General features: G+C 41.7%; 1 protein-coding gene across 1 annotated transcript in view; it reads left to right on the forward strand.

The window, feature by feature from the left end:
* The first annotated feature begins 1,004 nt into the window (after window positions 1–1,004).
* ksr2 (kinase suppressor of ras 2) overlaps window positions 1,005–21,434 on the forward strand; it is a 37,409-nt gene continuing 16,979 nt past the window's right edge. The window contains exons 1-4 of the mRNA XM_082968786.1: window positions 1,005–1,022; window positions 1,211–1,382; window positions 3,166–3,361; window positions 19,544–19,640. Of these exons, the coding sequence (XP_082824912.1) occupies window positions 1,005–1,022; window positions 1,211–1,382; window positions 3,166–3,361; window positions 19,544–19,640 (483 nt within the window). The remainder of the gene's footprint in view (window positions 1,023–1,210; window positions 1,383–3,165; window positions 3,362–19,543; window positions 19,641–21,434) is intronic.

A 21,434-nucleotide genomic window follows, 5' to 3' on the forward strand; every position in this document is an offset into this window, starting at 1 on the left:
TATAATCTCAATCAATCACAAAACTAAAAGGTAGCGTTCAGTAACTCTAGCTTTCATAGACAATTTTTGTAGTCAATTGCTGGTGGTTTTTAAACTGATAGAAATAGGTGGCTGTTTGAATGACTTGTTTTTGATACCTTCTAAGTGACTGACACAGGTGTTGTTTCAGTGTCAATATGACAGGGGAAATTAGTTTAAGGTGCAGCCAGCAACAGTCGCTCTGTCTCTCTCGCTCTCTTTTTCCTCCCTATCTCTCACTCGGGCACACACACTCTCTCTTTCTCTCTCACCCCCACTGCTCTCTCCCTCCCTCTCTGTCTTCCCCTCTCCTTCTCTGCCTTCTGACAAATATGAATACATTATCTTGGTTATGAAACACACATTCTCATGATTTAATTAAAGCCAGTCTTCTCTGTGTGCAGCTCCACGCGCTCCCTCGCCTAGCCAGCACCCAGTGGCAGCTGGCTGATTCCCCTGCCTTAATGGCCTCTTCCCTGATTTAATGAGGGCCTCTCTCTGGCCCCGGCTGGATCCTCTCATTAGGAGACAGAGGCCCTACCAGGGGCCCCACGCGCCACAGGGACCACATATAATTTTATACACATATTGTACGACACTGAGCTGCCAATCAGTGTCTCTCCTCACACAGATACTGTGTGTGAATCTGTAATGATGATACAGAGAGGTTAGGAAAGGTTAACTGCAGCTAAATGGACAAAAAGGATGGCTCACTAAGTGTATGGTGTTTAATCAATGTCCATGATGCATGATTCAACACGGTTCAGTGCATATATGTATAAAGGTAACGTGTGGGATGTAAAGTGCTCATAATTCCCGTCTGCATGCCGTGCTCTTATTTTCAGAATCGAGGTGAACCCTTTAAACCCTTTACTACAGATTGAAGTTGAACCAACATCAGACGTGAGTCCCCCATCTGATGGCATTGTATGATTTCTTTCTGAATAAGATCTGTGTAGCCTTTGTCATGTCTGTTATAGTTTGGCATGCTGACGCTCCAGATGGTAATCCTCTGCAACCCCACAACAAAGCTGTCCATTTTCACTGTTTCAATTTAATCTAATTGGATTTTATTTGAATATAATTGTACAGTAGAGGCCAGAGGATAGAGGACAGCACATTCAATAATTATTATAAAACACTTATTGTTGACCTGGATGGAAATTAGTTTCACTCTTCCTCTCCTGAGCAGAACGAGGAGGGCAACGATGAGGCGGAGTACTCGGAGGATGAGTTTGAGGATATGAACCTGTCTCTGCTGTCAGCCCGTAACTTCCCCCGTAAAGCCAGCCAGACCTCCATCTTTCTCCAGGAGTGGGACATCCCCTTCGAACAGCTAGAGATAGGGGAGCTCATCGGGAAAGGTAATAGACAGACTTAAATAAACAGCCTCTGACAAGATCAGCAGACTCCATCACCATCATCTGACCAGGTCTCTCCGCTCAAGCCATGAACTGACCCTTTCCATCTTCGGAGGATGCAGCTTTCAAAGACTTGGCCTCTATTGGTTGACCTGTCATGATATATTGCTTGCTTCTTTTTTGTTCTTGAAGCGCTTAGCGATTCTATGAAAAGCGCTATAGAAATGTAATGTATTATTATTATAATTATTCATACAATACTGTGAGAGAGCTGGCCTATGCTCTAACACTTAAAAGGTATTAAAAACCAACAGAAGTAAAATGTGCAAAAATGCTTAATTTATTGTAAAAGGGCAGGATAAACCAAGTAAACAAGTAACTGATGGCTAAAACTGTGGCTCACCTTACACACAAGGATCTCTCAAACAATGTCACACCTGCTGTTAAAAGCGGTTCCTTCAATAATTAGGTCAGAGGGACCACACCTGTGTTCAAACTGTCGCTCAATGAGCTAGCCTATCAGGATACAGAACCAATTAACAGGGAAGAGGTACAATTGACATTGCAGCTATAGTATTGCCTGGAATGATGAATGGTTCAAATGAAAGGGATTTTGCATTCAACTTAACAAATAAGCAATAAATACATTAATTGAAATAATGTCAATACGATACAATACCATGCAATACCATACAATAAAATTGTATTAGTCCAACTCTTACAGTGGAAATTGGTCCACCCAATTGATCCACCCCCCTGAAAACGGCAGCCCTCCAGTTACCAATTCAGACCCCACTTTTTAGTGTCAGGCTTGAAACCTCTGTGGCGGAAGAATCAGAATTAGTTGTGTAACATAGATAATAAAGATGTCTTATCTGCATAATATGCTTATGTGATATACTTGTTATTAGAATGTATCCCTTCGGACTCTGGTGTTGGCAGTTGCACTTCTTCCCTCAGCTGGGGCTCAGTCACCTGGGGCCCAGAAAGGGGAGAGGTCAGGCTTGTCTTTCACATGTCCCTGGTGCTATGCAGAATATCAGAAAGGGAAGAGGACAGGGGGGAACATTGTCTTCATATGTGAATGTGTCTACTTATTCTTAAACCATGTGAAGGGATGGCATGATTAATGGGGAACCAATTACTTGTCTCCACAATGTCTGTGCACCAGTCACTCCCTCCCGTAGCATTGGGGGATGTGTGTGGTAGTGTCTGGAACCATTGTATGTCATCTCTGATGTTGCACTTATCCTGGGTTAGTGTATGACCTAGAGGCTCACTCCCCTCAGTGAGCTTGTCCAGGAGTGGGGTCAAGAAGGGGTTTTACTTGAGATGGGAGTATCTGGAGTTGACAATTGATTTATGCCATTGGATGAGTTGGTGTTTTTGTGCTATGAAGTACCAGGAACGAGATTCAAACCTCGTCTTAGGGACCAAACTGAACGATAATTTATAGCGAATGCTATCTGGCTACGGGATACTCCTTTCTCATTTAAAAGTCTCACCTTGTGACCCGTTCAAAACATCTGTGGTTTATTATGTCGACTAGGGGGTGGATCTTGGCTATGAAAGACCTTTGTACTTTTGTCCTGCCGCTTTTCAACGAATCAGAGACAGTGATTCGTCGACAAGCCATTGCTCTATTGCAATCCTCTCACTATTAAAGATTTAGTTTAAGTATAACTCTGACTTGTGTGATAAGTTTGTCTCTCTTCATTTGATAGTAAAAAAATTAACCACCACACCTCTCTAACCTCTAAGTTACAGTACCTTCTGCCCTCTTCAGGTCGCTTCGGCCAAGTGTTCCATGGGCGCTGGCATGGCGAGGTGGCCATCCGCCTCATCGACATCGAGCGTGACAATGAGGACCAGCTCAAGGCCTTCAAGAGGGAGGTGATGGCCTACCGAAACACTCGGCACGAGAATGTGGTCCTCTTCATGGGCGCCTGCATGAGCCCTCCACACCTGGCCATCATCACCAGGTGAGTGATGATGTTTGTAATTCCTGAGCTCTGTTCCAACATGGATTACAGCCAACTGAAGACTTAATCAGCAAGCATGTTGTTGCGTGCACTCTTCAAGTACAGGATGAGTAAGCAGGTTGTTGCGTGCTCTTCAAGTACAGGAGGGGCATTGGGTCAGACAACCCTGTAATAAACATACTTGACAGCTTAGCAGTGGCAATACAATAATTAACATATTTTGTGTTATTACCAGCAGCTGGTCTTGCAGTATAGGGAAGGAGCCCAACCCTTTTCCTGTCAATGTAGCCCCCTCCTTAAATTCACCTCTCCTGCCCCTGATCCCCTTGTGTTCACCTCATAGAGTTGTGAAGTGGAATACTATCGCAACATTTTCCCGGAACGTTAACATCAAAATGCCTGCAAAGCTATTGTAAAATAGTTTAGCTCTGTAGAAAGAAGTTCCAAACACTCATTGGTTTGAATGGTGTCAGCCATTTTTATCTTGTATTGTTTTTTTACTTAACATGGATTTGAGTATTTAGAGCAGTGGTCACTAATCTTTTCTGAGTCAAGATCACTTTCGCAGTCAAAAAGCAAGCCAAGATCTACTGCCCGGTTTAATTTATTTAAACAGGACTTAAAAATTGTAACATTAACTTAATAAAAACTGTTCTGTAGGAATGAGGTTTGGACAATAGGCCTAATACATTATCGCAGCATATTGTCTATATGCCTGGCCTGCCAATATTGTTATTCTCAGACCATATTATATTTCAAAACTCAAAGCTTTGATAACAAAATAGATCAGTTGGTGGAGCACTTGTGAGGCACTGTGGAGCATGAATTGAAATGATTAGCTTTTTTATTTTACTGAACTGAAGGTACCTACATCTGATGGTCATGGTGCTTTCAAGACAACTGGGAACTCTGGGGAAAAAACTAGGTCAAATCATGACGTCAGTGATCTTCAGGTCGGAACTCCAGAAAGATGCCTGATTTTCCGACTTGGGAGTTCCAAATTGGATGACCGTTCAAAGCAATTTTTCCCAGTCTGATCTCGTTTTTTTCCCTCAGAGTTCCCAGGTGTCTTGAACGCACTGAAGTCGGAAAGGCAAAGTTTTCAGAGTTCCCAGTTGTTTTGAACACGCCATTAGTCTCAGCAGAGGGAGTGAGAGAGCAGTAGAGGGTCCGTCTCTCACGGTCCCTGCTCTCTCCTTCCTTTCCTCCGGTGACACCAGTGGCGATGTTAGCATGTAAATCTTGGTGGGCAAACAAACAAAAAAAATGGGGGGGGGGGGGGGGGGATGTATGCCAGCAAAGCCACTACACAACACAACACTGAACAATACATTAATTGCACTATAACGGTGACAAACGGTGCCCAAAAACAGCAGAGTCCCAACAGCAGTCCCAACACCTTAGTGTTCTCCCTGTACACCAAGTCAGAACCCTAGGATAAATAAAGGGGGCATATAAACAGACAATGAAAGCTCTTACTATATTCATGTCACGATCGTCTAAAGGAGTAGACCAAGGCGCAGCGTGCTTAGTGTTCCACATGTTTAACCTCTATGGGCTAGGTGGGACGCTTGCGTCCCACCTACTCAACAGCCAGTGTAATCCCGTGGCGCGATATTCAAATACCTTAGAAATGCTATTACTTCAATTTCTCAAACATATGACTATTTTACACCATTTTAAAGACAAGACTCTCGTTAATCTAACCACACTGTCCGATTTCAAAAAGGCTTTACAACGAAAGCAAAACATTAGATTATGTCAGCAGAGTACCCAGCCAGAAATAATCAGACACCCATTTTTCAAGCTAGCATATAATGTCACATAAACCCAAACTACAGCTAAATGCAGCACTAACCTTTGATGATCTTCATCAGATGACACCCCTAGGACATTACGTTATACAATACATGCATGTTTTGTTCAATCAAGTTCATATTTATATAAAAAAACAGCTTTTTACATTAGCATGTGACTAGCATGTGACTAGCATTCCCACCGAACACTTCCGGTGAATTTACTAAATTACTCACGATAAACGTTCACAAAAAAACATAACAATTATTTTAAGAATTATAGATACAGAACTCCTCTATGCACTCGCTATGTCCGATTTTAAAATAGCTTTTCGGTGAAAGCACATTTTGCAATATTCTAAGTAGATAGCCCAGCCATCACAGGCTAGCTATTTTGACACCAACCAAGTTTGGCACTCACCAAACTCCGATTTACTATTAGAAAAGTTTGATTACCTTTGGTGTTCTTCGTCAGAATGCACTCCCAGGACTTCTACTTCAATAACAAATGTTGGTTTGGTCCCAAATAATCCATAGTTATATCCAAATAGCGGCGTTTTGTTCGTGCGTTCAAGACACTATCTGAAGGGTAAATAAGGGTCACGCGCCCGACGCGTTTCGTGACAAAACAATTCTAAATATTCCATTACCGTACTTCGAAGCATGTCAACCGCTGTTTAAAATCAATTTTTATGCAATTTTTCTCGTAAAAAAGCGATAATATTCCGACCGGGAAAGCGTGTTTACGTTCAAAGAGAGAGAAAATAAAAACATCTCGTGCACGAGCCCCAGTCTGATGGTCCTCTGACCGGCCACTATCCAAACGCGCTAATGTTTTTCAGCCAGGGGCTGCCTCGATATCATTCAGCTTTTTCCCGGGTTCTGAGAGCCTATGGGAGCCGTAGGAAGTGTCACGTTACAGCAAAGATCCTCAGTCTTCAATAAACAGAGCCAAGAAGAACAAGAACTTGTCAGACAGGCCACTTCCTGTAAGGAATCTTCTCAGGTTTTTGCCTGCCATATGAGTTCTGTTATACTCACAGACACCATTCAAACAGTTTTAGAAACGTTAGGGTGTTTTCTATCCAAAGCCAATTATATGCATATTCTAGTTACGGGGCAGGAGTAGTAACCAGATTAAATCGGGTACGTTTTTTATCCGGCCGTGCAAATACTGCCCCCTATCCCCAACAGGTTAATAAATATGAAACTCACCAAACAATACAAATGAAAACGAAGCGTGACGTTCTGGGCTGCTCAGAGGCAGCTACACAAACACAAGATCCCACAAAGCACAGGTGGGAAAAGGCTGCCTAAGTATGATTCCTAATCAGAGACAACGATAGACAGCTGCCTCTGATTAGGAACCCTACTCGGCCCAAACCAAAGAAATACAAAAACATAGAAAAAGGAACATAGAACGCCCACCCCAGTCACACCCTGGCCTAACCAAAATAGAGAACAAAACCCTCTCTATGGCCAGGGCGTGACAATTCAATGATTACATTTCTCTAAAACAGGTTATAGGCTACCACCAAGTCAGAACAGTAGGCGAAATTAAGAGGGGAAAATAGACCAAATTATTAGGGTGAGGCACATGGGCTACTAACGGCTTACTAACACAACATACAGTTAGTATTACTTTCTTAGCTACAGTATACATATCTCCCTGGCATATTACATCATTTATGCAGCAGCATACAATACATTTTTAGACTCACCTTGTTGTTCTGTTCTCACTTGAAGGTGGTCCTTCGTGGGCAAATTTTGTCATCAAAGTCTGGTATTCTCTGGATTTATGGTGCTTTCAATGCAACTGGGAACAGAGTTGAATCATGATGACGTCAGTGATCTTCAGGTGGTAGCTCTAGGAAAAAGGCCCGAGTTCCCGACTTGAAAACGTATTTTCCCAGTCGGAGCTTGTTTTTTCCCGGGGTTCCCAGTTGTCTTGAACTCACTGAAGTCAGATTTCCCAGTTTCCCAGTTGTTTTGAGCACAGCAGAAATCATACTGGATTGACAGCATGGCCAATGTTGAATGTTTATCATTTTAAGCTTGGAAAAGAGACCCTTAAACCCAGACTTGGGACAACACAACCACTCCACTGAATAGCAGGCTAGTGATTGCTTTGCAATGCTTGCAGTTAGACACTAACTCCTTCCAAACCACTCATTGTTGAATTTGCGATTTCCAACTTGTTGTGTAATGTTTATGTCCAATGGCCGATGAGCACCGATACATTTTATATATACTGCTCAAAAAAATAAAGGGAACACTTAAAAAACACATCCTACATCTGAATGAAAGAAATCATCTTATTAAATACTTTTTTCTGTACATAGTTGAATGTGCTGACAACAAAATCACACAAAAATAATCAATGGAAATCCAATTTATCAACCCATGGAGGTCTGGATTTGGAGTCACACTCAAAATTAAAGTGGAAAACCACACTACAGGCTGATTCAACTTTGATGTAATGTCCTTAAAACAAGTCAAAATGAGGCTCAGTAGTGTGTGTGGAGCCTCCACGTGCCTGTATGACCTCCCTACAACGCCTGGGCATGCTCCTGATGAGGTGGCGGATGGTCTCCTGAGGGATCTCCTCCCAGACCTGGACTAAAGCATCCACCAACTCCTGGACAGTCTGTGGTGCAATGTGGCGTTGGTGGATGGAGCGAGACATGATGTCCCAGATGTGCTCAATTGGATTCAGGTCTGGGGAACGGGCGGGCCAGTCCATAGCATCAATGCCTTCCTCTTGCAGGAACTGCTGACACACTCCAGCCACATGAGGTCTAGCATTGTCTTGCATTAGGAGGAACCCAGGGCCAACCGCACCAGCATGTGGTCTCACAAGGGGTCTGAGGATCTCATCTCGGTACCTAATGGCGGTCAGGCTACCTCTGGCGAGCACATGGAGGGCTGTGCGGCCCCCCCAAAGAAATGCCACCCCACACCATGACTGACCCACCACCAAACCGGTCATGCTGGAGGATGTTGCAGGCAGTAGAACGTTCTCCACGGCATCTCCAGACTCTGTCACGTCTGTCACATGCTCAGTGTGAACCTGCTTTCATCTGTGAAGAGCACAGGGCGCCAGTGGCGAATTTGCCAATCTTGGTGTTCTCTGGCAAATGCCAAACATCCTGCATGGTGTTGGGGTGTAAGCACAACCCCCACCTGTGGATGTCGGGCCCTCATACCAACTCATGGAGTCTGTTTCTGACCGTTTGAGCAGACACATGCACATTTGGGCCTGCTGGAGGTCATTTTGCAGGGCTCTGGCAGTGCTTCTCCTGCTCCTCCTTGCACAAAGGCGGAGGTAGCGGTCCTGCTGCTGGGTTGTTGCCCTCCTACGGCCTCCTCCACATCTCCTGGTGTACTGGCCTGTCTCCTGGTAGCGCCTCCATGCTCTGGACACTACGCTGACAGACACAGCAAACCTTCTTGCCACAGCTCACATTGATGTGCCATCCTGGATGAGCTGCACTACCTGAGCCACTTGTGTGGGTTGTAGACTCCGTCTCATGCTACCACTAGAGTGAAAGCACCGCCAGCATTCAAAAGTGCCCAAAACATCAGCCAGGAAGCATAGGAACTGAGAAGTTGTCTGTGGTCCCCACCTGCAGGTGTCTTGCTAATTGCCTATAATTTCCACCTGTTGTCTATTCCATTTGCACAACAGCATGTGAAATTTATTGTCAATCAGTGTTGCTTCCTAAGTGGACAGTTTGATTTCACAGAAGTGTGATTGACTTGGAGTTACATTGTGTTGTTTAAGTGTTCCCTTTATTTTTTTGAGCAGTGTATAATTTCTCTTCATTATTTGTGACTCACCACCTGGATTCGGTCTTATGTAGCAACATTTGAATTGCTGTGTCTTACATTGGATAAAAGTAGAGACTCAGAGCTACAAAATAGTATATCATACACTGCATTTGAGGAAACAATGGGAAAGTAATTCTGCTTTGAAAGTTGATCAACTTGTAAACTCACTTTTGAAGAAAACGTCTTTCAATATTTTGGTACTACAATTGGAGAGCCCTTCACTGTCTACACCCATTCTGCATTGTTCACGCCCTCTTAAGTCTTAGCCCCACCCATCTCTTTAAGGGCTGATCCAACCGTTCTGTACTAACTTGCCAGTTACTTCCAGACATCTAAGAGAGAGAGAACAGCTCACTGAGCATTACATGCCCTATATATCTATCTGTGGTTTCGCGTTCAGAGCGCACACTGGACGGTCTGACTCACAACTACAGTCAAGCACCCAAGCTAACATTGGCAACTAAGTTACTTCCAGACACATAATGAGAGAACACCCCACTCTGACCATTTTACTCGCCCTAGCAGTACAGGTTAGGCTTTTTTCATGTTATCCAGAGCGTTGGTGACTGTAACTGTGCTGCTGGCAACAATTGAATTACGCTTTGTTGCCGACGTTTACTGACACCGGACATATTCAACGTGTGTTGAGCGTTCAAAATGCATCACTTATTCTGCGCTCTGGCACACTAAGACCAGAGTCTTTTGTTAAGAAATGTAGCTAGATAGCCAGCTAGGTAAACAATGAATCCCAACGCATAACGTAACGTTAGTTAGCGAGTCAGCAAGCTGACGTTAGCTAGCTAGCTAACAGTACACTTTAACTTGAAATGAAAATACTTTGTCAAAATTAGAGTCTTTTGTTAAGACATCTAGCTAGCTAGCTAGCTAAACAATGGACCATAATCACAACTCATGACATTACTACGCTGCATGAAACTGCAGGTAACTAACCAACCAGGTTCTATGGCTATAACTAGTCAAGCAAAGGTGTCTGAGATACGAAGAATAAGATCACACACAACGTTAGTTAGCGACCCAGCCAGCTAAGGTTAGCTAGCTAACAGTACACTTGAAATGAAACCACTTTCTGTCAAAATTAGAAACGTGTAATATCTGAACATTTTACCGGTATACATCATGGTCTCCTTTCTGATGCCATGCATGGTTGCGCTTAGTTTGACGATGTAATCTAGACTGGTGTTTTCTCCATCTCCTTAGCTATCATACTCGAATTCCACTGATTTCAAAACTCGGTCCTCCAGAAAGTGGAGAGCATACACTTAATGTTGGCTAGCTAACAGTACACTTTAACTTGACATTAGGTTTATGCAGTTTTACTACTTGCGATAGCGTTCGACACAATTACTTAAAAATACTGACCAGCTCCAATAGACAGACGCGTGCTATATGTTAGACCAATCCAAATTATCTCAACCAATCATGGCTAGCGGGAAGGTTGCTAAATTTTTCTGTGGCTAAACCAACTAGGCTCGTAATTTAACAATTTTATTCGTATTTACAGATGGCATACAAGTCTGATATTAAGGCACATGAAAGTTCACATGTTCGAGAAGGCATTTCTGCCCAAAAAAACCGCATTTTGATAAAAAAAAAAAAAAAATTGTTCAAACAGCTCTCCTGTGAAGTCGTGACTTGCGACATATGCCTAGTTTCCTGAATTGGGTCACATGTATCTTCCTATGACAAGGATTAAAAAGGATTTGCCAGTAGATTGTCGACTTGATTCATGATGATGACTGCTCGCTAAGATTTTGAAAATATGATGTTGACATGATCAGTCCAATCAAAGCTACTGTAGATATAACGTGATTTGACGTTATTTTATCTGTGGCCAATGACCTTGAACCTTCTTGGATGGGCACTTCTAATGTAACTCTATGGCAGCACCCAAGGAACTTGAATTTTTGGGCTCTACCCTTAGATTTGGCAGTGATGTCATGTCCCCATGCGTGAAAGAACACTGAGCCAATCACGGCACAACTAGAGAATATTACCAACCCCTACTCTACGTATTTTCCGCTGGCTGCCCCACCACCACAGAAAGCACTGAGCTAGGCTGAAACACCTGCATTTTGGAGCTGCCTTACTCAAGAAAGCAAAAAATAGACCATTTTTCTATGCAGCTTTATTAACTCAATGATTATTATATATATATATATTTTTTTACATTGTTACCAAACTGATATGTGACACATATTAATGCAAAAATAACATGCAAAACAGGCAACCCCCCCAAAATGAAAGTTTTAAAAATTCTTTGCTAGAAATGTGGAGTTCAAAACAGGTGGGGCGCTGTCCTACCTGCCCTGAACGACGGGTCGCCACTGGGTGAGACAGACCAAAGAAAGGGGACACCTTCCTCCACCTGATGGCGAAACTCGAGTCACACCGTATCTGCCTCATGCACAAATTCATGTTGTTCCTATGACCAGAGAAGATTAAATATTCCTCGATATTAAAATAGGCATGACGAGCTGCTAATAATAGCCTAATAAAAACGCAGGGCTATCGATACACTTGGCTACTCATTCATTGCAGCTGCACCGCGAGCAGTAGTACGGTGAAGCGCGTTTTGTAATAGTGTTGAATAAAAACAGTGTTGACAGTACTGAATAAAAACTTAAACATGAACTCACTCATACAGCAGCTATTTGCTGTATTCTTGGGGTGGCAGGTAGCCTAGTGTTTAGAGCGTTGGGCCAGTAACCGAAAGGTCAAGTCCCCGAGCTGACAAGGTAAAAATCAGTTGTTCTTCCCCTGAGCAAGGCAATTAACCTACTGTTCCCCGATAGGCTGTCATTGTAAATAAGAATTTGTTCTTAACTGACTTGCCTGGTTAAATATAAATGTATTTGCCGTCATTCTGTGGTCATGGCTTTAAAAGTTATTACATCTTACATTGGCTAGTAGCCTATCAAATGTTGCTGTAGCCAGGGTCTTGGAAGCTCTTGTAGGCATGGTGATTTTAGTTATCTAATTGGCCAGCACAGTAGGCGTACTCGATTTAGCCACAGATCTCCTGGTCCACCGTGTAAGTGGAGTTTGTTTTTCCAGACAAATAAAATAGTTAAAAATGGGAACACTTTGCTTACCCGGTGCGCAGGGCTTCTGAATCAAGTCCACCTACAGTCAACAGCGTTACACGAATATATGTTTTTTTTGGCGCAAGCCTTAATCTTTGGCTTTTCTACAAAAATGTTTTGTGATCAACTAGGAATGCGTTGAAGATCAACCAGTTGGAAACCACTGATTTAGAGAAAATAATGTATAGGCAGTGGTGTAAAGGACTTAAGTAAAAATACTTTAAAGTACTACTTAAGTCGTTTTTTGGGGTATCTGTACTTTACTTTACTATTTATATTTTTGACAACTTTTACTTTTACTTTACTACATTCCTAAAGAAAAGAATGTACTTTTTACTCCATACATTTCCCCTGATACCCAATAATACTAGTTACATTTTGAATGCTTAGCAGGACAGGAAAATGGTCCAATTCACGCACTTATCAAGAGAGCATCCCTGGCCATCACTACTGCCTCTGATCTGATGGACTCACTAAACACAAATGCTTCGTTTGTAAATTATGTCTGAGTGTTGGAGTGTGCCCCTGGCTATACGTAAATAAATTAAAAACAAAAAAATGGTGCCATCTGGTCTGCTTAATATAAGGAATTTGAAATGATTTATACTTTTACTTTTGATACTTAAGTATATTTCAGCAATTGCATTTTACTTTTGGTACTTAAGTATATTAAAACCAAATTATTTTAGAGTTTTACTCAAGTAGTATTTTACTGGGTGAATTTCACTTTTACTTGAGTCATTTTCTATTAAGGTTTCTTTACTTTTACTCCAGTATGACAATTGGGTACTTTTTCTACCACTGTCTATAGGTAGAGAGCATTGAACAGAACAACGCAATGTGAATAACTCAATTTTGTCAAAAATGCAGATAGATTTGTACAGTCACAAGCTCTCGACATTTTGGAAAAAAGTTACAAAAACCTCACCAATATGCCTTTGAATTTCTCCCAGGTTTTATTTTCCTCAATGAAATGCCTGTTTCTACAGAGGATATTTGTTAGGATAACTCATCAAACAAGCATCTGAAACCTCCTCCCCTATTATGATAGAGCACAAAGAAGCTGAAATAATGTTGGGGTTCTAATTATTAATTATTAATAATTACCAACTTTTTCAGTTGATGGCACCAGCACATGATTTGGTCGCACCAATTTATTTTGTATTACAATGACCTGGCCTGTTTTCCATAATATGCCTGCATTCCACACAGTACCAGGCTAATAATGACTAGCCATCTTTTAAATTAGCATGTCCTTGTGTTTTTACATTGATTTGGATAGATTTACTGTAACAGCAAAGAAAAGAGTCTGTTAAAATAAAGTGCAAAATGTATTTATTTCAGATTTCAAAGTTGCATGTTTTCTTTTCTGTAAAATCCTCTAGAGGGCAGAATTAGAAAAAAACGATACTTTATACCCAAATAAAAATTTTAAATGGGAGAACCACTGATTTCCCAATGTTTTTTTTCCAGGTTGTTGCTCTCAAAAGCACACTTTTTTAATAGAAAAACAACCAAATTGCTTAAACCATACTATATCAGGGGACCGTTTGTTAGGTCTGGGAAAAATCTGAGAAATATAAATGTTTTAGTATAGTTACCCTTTAATTCAGGTGTGCAACAGCCAGACAGTTGTGTTTGGCCAGTGGTGTTTCTGTAGGGCACTAGTGATGGAGTTTTCAAAAGAAATGGCCACTGGCTCTAGGGGCTTCCAAACTTCTTCTATTTAAGAATGATGGAGGCCACTGTGTTCTTGGGGACCTTCAATGCTGCAGACATGTATTTTTTGGTACCCTTCCCCAGATCTGTGCCTCTACACAATCCTGTCTCGGAGCTCTACGGACAATTCTTTCCATCTCATGGCTTGGTTTTAAGCTCTGACATGCAATGTCAACTGTGGGACCTTATATTAACAAGTGTGTGCCTTTCCAAATCATGTCCAATCAATTGAATTTACTACAGGTGGACTCCAATTAATTTGTAGAAAAACATTTTTTTTCAACTTTATTTAACCAGGTAGGCCAGTTGAGAACATGTTCTCATTTACAACTACGACCTGGCCAAGATAAAGCAAAGCAGCGTGACAAAAACAACAACACAGTGTTACACATGGGATAAACAAAGTCAATAACATAATAGAAAACTCTATGTACAGTGTATGCAAATGTAGTAAGATTAGGGAGGTAAGGCAATAAATAGGCCATAGAGGCGAAATAATTACAATTTAGCATTAACACTGGAGTGATGGATCTGCAGATGATGATGCGCAAGTAGAGATACTGGGGTGCAAAAGGGCAAAATTAAAAAATAAATAATAATAATAATAACAATATGGGAATGAGGTAGTTGGGTGTGCTATTTACAGATGGGCTGTGTACAGGTACAGTGATCGATAAGCTGCTCTGACAGCTGATGCTTAAAGTTAGAGAGGGAGATATAAGTCTCCAGCTTCAGTGATTTTTGCAATTCGTTCCAGTCATTGGCAGCAGAGAACTGGAAGGAAGGCGGCCAAAGGAAGTATTGGCTTTGGAGATGACCAGTGAAATAAACCTGCTGGAGCGCGTGCTACGGGTGGGTGTCGCTATGGTGACCTGTGAGCTGAGAAAAGGCGGGGCTTTACCTAGCAAAGACTTATAGATGACCTGGAGCCAGAGGTTTGGCGACGAATATATAGCGAGGGCCAACCAACGAGAGCATACAGGTCGCAGTGGTGGGTAGTATATGGGGCTTTGGTGACAAAACAGATGGCACTGTGATAGACTACATCCAATTTGCTAGGTAGAGTGTTGGAGGCTATTTTGTAAATGACATCGCTGAAGTCAAGGATCGGTAGGATAGTCAGTTTTACAAAGGTATGTTTGGCAGCATGAGTGAAGGAGGCTTTGTTGCGAAATAGGAAGCTGATTCTAGATTTAATTTTGGATTGGAGATGCTTAATGTGAGTCTGGAAGGAGAGTTTACAGTCTAACCAGACACCTAGGTATTTTTAGTTGTCCACATATTCTAAGTCAGAACTGTCCAGAGTAGTGATGCTAATCGGGCGGGCGAGTGCGGGCAGCAATCAGTTGAAGAGCATGCATTTAGTTTTACTAGCATTTAAAAGCAGTTGGAACCCACGGAAGGAGTGTTGTATGGCATTGAAGCTCGTTTGGAGGTTTGTTAACACAGTGTCCAAAGAAGGGCCAGATGTATACAGAATGGTGTCGTCTGCGTAGAGGTGGATCAGAGAATCACCAGCAGCAAGAGCGACATCATTGATATATACAGAGAAAAGAGTCGGCCCGAGAATTGAACCCTGTGGCACCCCCATAGAGACTGCCAAAGGTCCGGACAACAGGCCCTCTGATTTGACACACTGAACTCTGTCTGAGCAGTAGTTGGTGAACCAGGCAAGGCAGTCATTTGAGAAACCAAAGCTGTTGAGTCTGCCGATAAGAATACAGTGATTGACAGAGTTGAAAGCCATGGCCAGGTCGATGAAGACGGTTGCACGGTATTGTCTTATATCGATGGCGGTTATGATGAGGTCAATATCCTTCCAAGATACCGGGCCAGGTCGATTAGAAAGGCCTGCTCGCTGAAGTGTTTTAGGGAGCGTTTGACAAGGATGATCAATGGAAACAGGATGCATCTGAGCTCACTTTCGAGTCTCATAGCAAAGGGTCTAAATACTTATGTCAATAAGGTATTTCAGTTTTTTATTTTTAATAAATTAACAAACATTTATAAAAAATTATGTTTTCACTTTGTCATTACGGGTTATTGTGAGTAGATTGATAAGGAAAAACAATGATTTAATACATTTTAGAATAAGGCTGTAACATAACAAAATGTGGAAAAAGTCAAGGGGTCTGAATACTTTCCGATTGCACTGTAAACTGGTTAGAGCAGTAAAAATAAATGTTTTGTCATACACGTGGTATACAGTCTGATATACCACAGCTGTCACCCAATCAGCATGCAGGGCCCAAATCACCCAGTTTATAATTAAGAACAGCATCTTGCAGGATTCAATAGTTGGAATTTTATTAGTTGTTGCCCTGTCCTTTTATTTCCTGGCAATCTAGGTTTTTACCTGTAGACTTTCCAATGAAGAAAACAACGCACAATACAGTAATTGAGTACATTTAGAGATCAAGTGGTTTGTGATGATGTGGCTCAGTTGGTAGAGAATGGCGGTTGCAATGCAAGGGTTGTGGGTTTGATTCCCATGGGGAGAATGTGTGTACTCACTACTGTAAGTTGCTCTGGACAAGTGTGTCTATAAAAATGGAAAAGGAATGAATAGAATATTTCAGTTGTCACATAGAAATAAGTAGCAATTTCAAAGTATTTTTAAAAACTGGAAAAAATATATCAAGCAACATTTTAGTAGATGCTCTTATCTATAGCGACTGGCTACTTACAGTAGTGAGTGCAAACATTTTCATATTTTTGTTTGTACTGGACCCCCGTGAAAATCGAAACCACAACCCTGGCATTGCACGTGTTATGCGCTACCAATTGAGCCAGTATTTTGATAATCCGCAATTATGATCAGATTAACTGTTTTGTACAGATAATTATCTGACTCAAGTTACAAATGCTGGTAAACACTCAAATACATTTAGTTTAAAAAAATCTCAAAAGTAGTACATTGGGCCTTTACTAGTCCTGTATTAGCAGACCGATATAGACGCCTTCTGTACAGCCCCCCCAAAATCTGCAAAATCGCTGCACCCCCACCCACCCCAGCTATGATATTGGAGCAGTAGAGCTTCTAAGTCAATGACTTTTCAAGTACCAAATAGCCTCGAGGAAATGTCTGATTTTGAAGGTTGGCTATTTGATGATGACTGAATTGCGCATCGCAAATATTCAACCAAGACTGAACTTTTTAAATACCTAGTTTACATACCCATTCTTGCCTTAGCATTTACTAGTAGATATCATAACACCTTTCCTACCACTGTCGGTCTTCGTTAAACTGCTCCATGTATTAACCAGCTGTTTAAGAGCTACGCGATCTCTCTGTCCAACAGATTATATTTAGGTTATATGTGTGCAGCGCGCGTGATTAAATAATCAACATAACTAAAGAACAGTTTATTTTAGAAAAAAAAAAGTTAAGCATTATTACTGTATTTTTTTCACTGGCCCAAGCGCGCTACTGACTGGGATGATCCACTGGATTTGCATGACTTGAAACCGCATTAGCTCTTTAGCTAAATCATTTTGGCATTATCTCTAGGAGCTTTCAGGGAAATTTACTCATCAGCGAACCACCAACACTCGCAAACAATAGTTAAGAGGACTCAAAGTCAAAGTGTATGCTTTGCCTTGTACAAAAACACAGTCATCCCCGGCAGATGTAGGGTTAGACTGTTGCTCTGTACTGTACTTCCATCACCAAAATGGAAATTATAGCATGTTCTTCGCAATTGTTAATTTGCAAATGATTCCAGGAGAGTAACATGTTTGGGATTACACATCATATATGGACTACCCATATTATATGTGGCTATGGAGGAAAATGATCTCTGCTGTGGTTTACATGTGCAAACTGAATAATTCATTTATGTGCTCTGTTCCTCTTAAATACATGTCATCATGAATAAAAAAGGACATTGAATGGCTAATAATGGGAACTAGAATAAAGATACAATATCATACAGATACCATGTCATGTTGTCTAAAGTGTAAGACCGAGCGTAGGCCAAACATGGCTCATAAGGTTTTGACTGCTTGCCTAGAAATGTGGATACAAATGATCAATCTATCGTTCTCTGAAGTTCTGAGTGCTAGAAATGAGTGAGTGCATGAAATCAAAGTAAATGACCATGTTAGAGGAATACTTGTATTTATTAGTCATAGCTAGCTGAGCTTGCTCTTATTATAGCTAGTGGAACAGGAGTCTTAATTATTCTATTCAGGCCCATTACCCCAGAAAGCATCAGGAAAAACATAAAAAATGTAACATGAATGAGGTAGAAATTGGCTCATACCAGGTGGGGATGCAGGTTTTGTCAGTGATTGGGAAAATATAAATATTGATTGTTTGTGTTTGATTCTTTATGAGTGGCTGTGTGTGGACTGATTTGCAGGCGCGTCCGCAGCGTAGAATAATCTTTTCTCGTCACCGTAGGTTTCTATCCATACAGAATAATTACTCAGCTTTCAAAGTTAGGCTCTCTGATTGTTTTGGTGACTTTATTTGCTTTGATAAGAAAAGAGTGTCATCCCTGGCTGTTTTCAAAACCTTCAGTACACACACATGCATGCACGCACGCACACACATGCATGCACGCACTTACACCTGGACGCGCGAAACGACACACCCACTCTTCAATGAGGTATGGCAGTAATTGATGACATCCCTGGATCTTTAACGGTACCTGAAGTTATTGACGGTGATGGTGCATCATCAGGCGACATAAGGCCCCTGCCTCGTCATCTGGAACTACAGAGGGCCCAGAGAGATGCTAAAAATGGCTCCTGTCACCTTACGACTTGGTATGAATGAATATGCATGAAGCTCCGGTATCAGCTGGCCCTCAGGTCATCTGGATGTCACCTATCTGCGTCAAGCCGTCACAGTCGGGATGAGGGGAAAGGCTCAGGGGTAAGGGGAGTGGGTAAGGAGGTGAGTGGAAGGGGTGAGGGGGATGGGAGGATGAGGTGAGGAGGGTGAGGGGGAAGGCTTTGGGGTGAGAGGAGGGGTGTGAGGGGGAGGAGGGGAGAGGCGCTATTGGGGTGAGAAGATGTGATGAAACTTCCATTGATATCTCCTCCCCCTCCTCCTCTTCCCCTCCCTCTCCACCTCCCCCCTGACCTCTCATGCCCAACCTTGACACATTTGAATGCCAGTGTAGCTCTATACTTTCACAAGGGCCATCAACATGACAGCAAAATGGTCTGGTATAAAATATGGCCTACGCTTGTTAGGATTAAATGATAATGACATACTGTACAGTTGAGTAGTCGGCGGCTCAAAATTATCAGAGGACATTGCTTTCGTGGAACCATTCTATGATTCACCAGTAGTGGATAGAAAGATGGCAGGCAGCCCCTGGCTTTAGTTGTTTTCTGCTCTCATCCATCGCCTTCCCTCTGAGCCCAAACAAGGGGCCTTGGGGATAGATGTCACACCAGTTATTCCTCCACTACAAAGCCAAATGCTCAGTTTGTGGTCAATGGGTGATGTAATGTAATGTGATTAGAGGATATATCACCAGTAGGGGTTGGCATGACAGGATGGGTTTTCCCTACGCTAGAAGTGATACCATCATCATTGTTGCATATTTAATTTAATTTAATCAACAATGCCCCCCTGGTAAAAAAAACAAACATAGCATATGATTTCATGAAGCAATGCATCTCTTGCTGTGAAGATGAATATGTTATTCTACTCTACTCTATTCTAATGTATAGTATGATGTGATGTTAAGGTGTAATGTATATCTCTCTCTCAGCTTGTGTAAGGGAAGGACTCTATATTCGGTGGTGAGGGATGCCAAAGTCATCCTGGATGTCAACAAGACCAGACAGATCGCCCAGGAGATGGTTAAGGTCAGAAAAATGAAACATGCAATATATATACACTGAGTGTAAAAAACATTTGGAACACCTGCTCTTTCCATGACATAGACAGACCAGGGGATTCCAGGGGAAAGCTATGATCCCTTATTGATGTCACTTGTTAAATCCCCTTTAATCAGTATAGATGAAGGGGAGGAGACAGGTTAAAGAAGGATTTTTAAGCCTTGAGACGATCAAGTCAAATCAAGCTTTATTTATACAGCACAAACACAATGTGCTTCACAGGAAAAATAAAACTGATATATTTACTACACAACAAACATAAGAGGATAAAAAACAAAAGAATAACAATAAAACTGAACAACTAAAAAGCACCCTAAGGAAAAGCAAAGCTAAAAATGTGTGTTTTGAGATCTCTTTGAAAAATGTCCACAGTTTCGGCCCCCCTCAGGTTCTCTGGGAGGCTATTCCAGAGGCTCGGGGCATAGTAACTAAAAAGACTACCTCTCCATGCCTCTTGGTCCTAGGCTTTGGGATAGTTAAAAGGCCAGTGCCAGAGGACCTGAGGGACCTACTGAGTACATAATTTAAAAGCATATCTGGCATGTATTGGGGCCACAATCGTGGATGGATTTAAAAAAACAATTGAAGTTTAAAATTAATTCTAAAACTCACAGGCAGTGTGCTCTCCGTCTGGTCTTGGTCAGTACACGTGCTGCAGCATTCTGTATATTTTGCAGTTGACCAATGGCTTTCTTGGGTAGATCAGACAGGAGAGCATTATGGTAGTCAAGCCTGCTTGTAATAAAAACATGGATGAGTCTCTCTGTATCAGCCTGAGAGAGAAACGGCCGCACCTTGGCAATGTTCCTCAGGTGGTAAAAAGCTATTTTGGTCACATTCCTAATGTGTAATTCGCAACTGAGTTCAGATTCTAAAATAACACCTAGGTTTTTTGTTTTGTCTTTATTGCCTGTGAATTCAAATGTGCGGCCAGATTCTCTCTCTGTGCTTTGGCTCCAACAATAAGTACCTCGGTATAGTCCTGATTTAGCTGGAGGAAGTTGGGAGCCATCCAAGTATTTAAATCACTAATACAGTCTAATAATTTATCAGAGGAGCTAAAATCCTCTGGTGACACAGAAATGTAAAGTTGTGTATCGTCTGCGTAACAGTGAAAATCAATGCTGTGCTTTCTGATAATGCTGCCAAGGGGTAACAACTGAACAGCACAGGACCCAAAATGTAACCTTGTGGAACACCGCATGTGATATGTATTTTCTCTGAGTTATGTTCACTAATGGTGACAAAACTCTCGACCGGTTAAATAGGTCCTAAACCAATTAAGAACTGGACCGAAGAGACCAACCCATCTCTCCACTATGTCCAGAAGGACATCATGGTCAACAGTGTCGAATGCATAGAGCTGTTTGGCATCTGTGTTGGCTCTAAGATAATTTACCACTTTAACTAAGACTGTCTATGCTGTGGTGGGCCCAAAAACCAGATTGGAATTTTTCAAATATACAAATACAAAATGATTTGGTTGTTTGAAAACCAATTTCTCCAGAATTTTGCTTAAGAATGGAAGGTTGGAGATTGGCCCGAAAATTGCTAAGAGCTGAAGAATCTAGATTACTTTTCTTCAGAATGGGTTTCACCATAACAGTTTTTAGTGCAGTGGGGAAAGTGCCTGTGAACAGGGAATGATTAGCAATAGCTTGCACTTCTTCAGATATTCAAATAAAAACTGTTTTGACGACGGTGATGGGGATAGGATCGAGAAGGCAGGTAGAAGGCTTAAGTTGTGATAGCACTTCAAAT

Source organism: Salmo salar, chromosome 24 (genome assembly GCF_965601325.2).
Source record: "Salmo salar chromosome 24, fSalSal1, whole genome shotgun sequence".
Classification (NCBI taxonomy): domain Eukaryota; kingdom Metazoa; phylum Chordata; class Actinopteri; order Salmoniformes; family Salmonidae; genus Salmo; species Salmo salar.